This window comes from Apaloderma vittatum, unplaced genomic scaffold, assembly GCF_000703405.1.
Source record: "Apaloderma vittatum isolate BGI_N311 unplaced genomic scaffold, ASM70340v1 scaffold20710, whole genome shotgun sequence".
NCBI lineage: Eukaryota > Metazoa > Chordata > Aves > Trogoniformes > Trogonidae > Apaloderma > Apaloderma vittatum.
The window spans coordinates 22,772-26,022 of record NW_009695303.1 but is presented as its reverse complement, the minus strand read 5'-3'; the positions used below and the strand labels follow the sequence as shown (position 1 = coordinate 26,022).

The 3,251-nt window shown below is 44.1% G+C and overlaps 1 protein-coding gene across 1 annotated transcript in view; it reads left to right on the top strand.

Annotated features, from left to right (window-relative positions):
• Positions 1-1,507: 1,507 nt before the first annotated feature.
• The window catches only part of ZNF830 (zinc finger protein 830), a gene marked incomplete at its 5' end in the record, with an annotated part of 11,181 nt that continues 9,437 nt past the window's right edge, over positions 1,508-3,251 (top strand). Inside the window, 2 exons of the mRNA XM_009870936.1 lie at positions 1,508-1,625; positions 2,166-2,199. Of these exons, the coding sequence (XP_009869238.1) occupies positions 1,508-1,625; positions 2,166-2,199 (152 nt within the window). The remainder of the gene's footprint in view (positions 1,626-2,165; positions 2,200-3,251) is intronic.

Sequence of the window (3,251 nt, the reverse complement as noted above, 5' to 3'; positions counted from 1 at the left end):
GGGAGGTGAGCGGCCGCCAGCGGGGTGCGCGGTGGGTGTTGGTGCTGGTGGGCCCCGTCGCCGCCGGGCTAGAGAGGGCCCGTTACGGGTTTCTGCCGGGCACTGGCCGGGGGTTTGTTGCTGAGAAGTAACCGGACGCTACGTGAGAAGGAGGAAGGGGAAGGAGGGGGGTGGTTGCTGCCCTGGTTTGGGGTGTACGCTAATAGGTAACAGCGGAGCGTCTGCCTGGAGAGGGTATCACAGAATGTCAGGGGCTGGAAGGGAGGGACCTCTAGAGATCATCTCGTCCAACCCCCCTGCCAGAGCAGGATCACCTACAGTAGGTCACACAGGAACGCGTCCAGGTGGGTTTGGAAAGTCCAGAGAAGGAGACTCCACAACCTCTCTGGGCAGCCTGTGCCAGTGTTCTGTCATCCTCACAGTAAAGAAGTTTCTCCTCACGTTGAGGTGGAACTTCCTATGTTCTGACTTAAACCCTTATTTCTTGTTCTATTGCTGGGCACCACTGAGAAGGGATTGTCTCCTTCCCCTTAACACCCACCCCTCAGATATTTGTATACATTAATAAGGTCCCCTCTCAGCCGTCTCCTTTCAAGGCTAAACAGCCCCAGTTCTCTCTGTCTCTCTTCTTAGGAGAGAGTAGTGTGAGAACAAGCCTGCTTGCTCTGGCTTGTTTTGTTTTCCTAAAAGGCCGTGTCCCGATGGGAAGGCCGGCCCTTGAGAGAATCGTCCCGTGGCTTGCAAGGGGCGGGATCTTAAGATGAAGCCGTTCCCACCTTAGTGACAACTTTTTAATTGTTACTTCTCTGCAGCTTGGACTTGGAAACCCCACTTGGGATTGCTTTGTTACCTGTATATTAGCAAGGGACAGCTTAGACGTGATTGAGAAATTATGCTTTTTTAAATTTTTGTTCTTTATGATCTAGCAATAAAGATTTTGTAAAACAATTTCAGGGAGCTTGTAACTTGGACGCAACCTTACATCTGATTGTTATTATTTTTTAAATCCTTTTACATTCTGCTTCCTAGTGGAAATAAGTTGTGTTTAATTTTACAAGAACTGAGGAAAACACAAAAACAACTGAGGGGTTCTTCATTCCTTGCCTGCACCCTGAGTAGATCATTGTGGCAAGGCACAGTGACGCGTCTTTAATACTACTGCATGTTTTAAGTTTAAAACAATATTTTAGGACCTTAGGATGAGTCCAGCCTTCCTGTTCTTTCCTCCAGTGTCCTACTGCTTAAATGGCACTAATCTTAGTCTTCCATTTATCACTTGTACAGCCTCCCTTGTGCAAGTGTCAGTTCCTCTGCCCCCACATCACATTATTCAAGAGGCTGACAGAAACATTGGTCTTGGTTTTGGTATCCATGATGTCTGTTTTGGTGATGTTGTTCTAGAAAGATGCCAACTGGCTTTAATAAACTGTTCTAAAAGTGCTGTACTTAAGCTGCAATGCAGAATTTCCTGCTAGGAAAGCTTCCTGAATTTTGTACTACTTTACAGAGAGTTGCAGAATTAAAAGGCACAAAGCAGACAGCAACTGGCTCAGCTGCTAGCACATCTCATCCTGTCAAGAGAAAAACTGTTGATGCAGAAAATACAGAGTTAAAGAAAGTAAAAGGTAAGGAGAGAAAACTTACCAATTGCTTGCTGGAATCTAGCCATTTCACATCTTGAATGTTTTTGGCTTGTTTTCTTTCCCCATGGAAGTGAGTGTGAATACGTAAGACTGCTGAGTTAATGCCAGTGTGGTGCTACTGAAAAGGGAAAAAGCCTGACTTGCTCTTTCTCTGTGAGTTCACTGGTCAGGAGAAAGCTGCACTTTTGGTAGTGTACCTAGTTTTCTTCTGGATTATAGTGTTAAATTAGGTCATGGAGTCGTGGACTTTGTCCAAACAGAACCAAAACCAGTGTAAGTTAAACAGTAGAAGCACGTGCCCAGAAGTGGTGTTACTCCTGTTCAGTGGGATCAACCTGCTGTTATTTACCTCAGACATGCATAAAAGATGGTAATTTTTGTCCATTGGTGCTAATAAACATGTACATGTATGAAGTATACAAAAGTGTGCATTTGTGAACATGCCGCTGAGTAGGAGTCTGTCTGAAGGATATTTCTTTTAAAAGCATGGGTTGTAAGAAGTGACTCTTGGCTGTTACACAGGTACAGATGAAAAGCCACATACGTCTACATCTGGGTAAGTTGATCTTATTACATACGAATCACACCCTGCCCTTCCTCATCTGTCCTTCTTAGCCAAGGGTAAATATTCAGAGAATCTGAATCCCTGCTTCTGCTCATTTTCTAATGTGTATGTTCCTTAACATGGCAGTTTCTTCCTTAGTGCAGATGAGAAAATCATGGTATTAACTCTAGAGTCTCTGACAAAACAGGAATTCTTTTACTGTCACTATCAGACTTTTAAGGATTAATATATGGTGATATTAAGCATTTTGCTGGAATGCAAATAACTAGATCGTTGCACGCACTCTTAATCTTTAATGCTGGCATACTGCAGAAGAGATGGCAGTCTGAACTTCAGACAAATTTTAAATATATATTTAAATGTACATGTAAATTATATTTATTCACAAAACTACTAACAAATGTCAGATATTTATTAATATGTTTTTGTCACTTAGTATTAATGTAAATGCATATCATGCAGTTGAACTCTCACAAGTATAGGAGTGTATTTGACTTCAAAGGATTGGGTTAAGCATCTTACTGCCACTTAAGATTTTTGATGGTATTTGGACATGTTTCATAGAATCATAGAACAATTTCAGCTGGAAGAGACCTTCAAGATCATAGAGTCCAACCTTTATCCTAGCCCTGTTGACACCACTAAACCATGTCCCTCAGCACAACATTCACCCGTCTCTTAAACACCTCCAGGGATGGCGACTCAACCACCTCTCTGGGCAGCCTGTTCCAATGGCTGACAACCCTTTCACTAAAGAAATTCTTCCTAATATCCAACCTGACCCTCCCCTGGTGCAACTTAAGGCCATTTCCCCTTGTCCTGTCACTCGCCACTAGGGAGAACAGACCAACCCCCGCTTCGCTACACCCTCCTTTCAGGTAGTTGAGGAGAGAGTGAGAAGGTCTCCCCTCATCTCCTCCAGCCTTAACAGCCCCAGATCCATCAGCCATTTCTCATACAACACATGCTCCAAGTCCTTTCCCAGCTTGGTAGCCCACCTCTGTACCGTCTCCAGCACCTCAGTGTCCCTCCTGGCGTTAGGG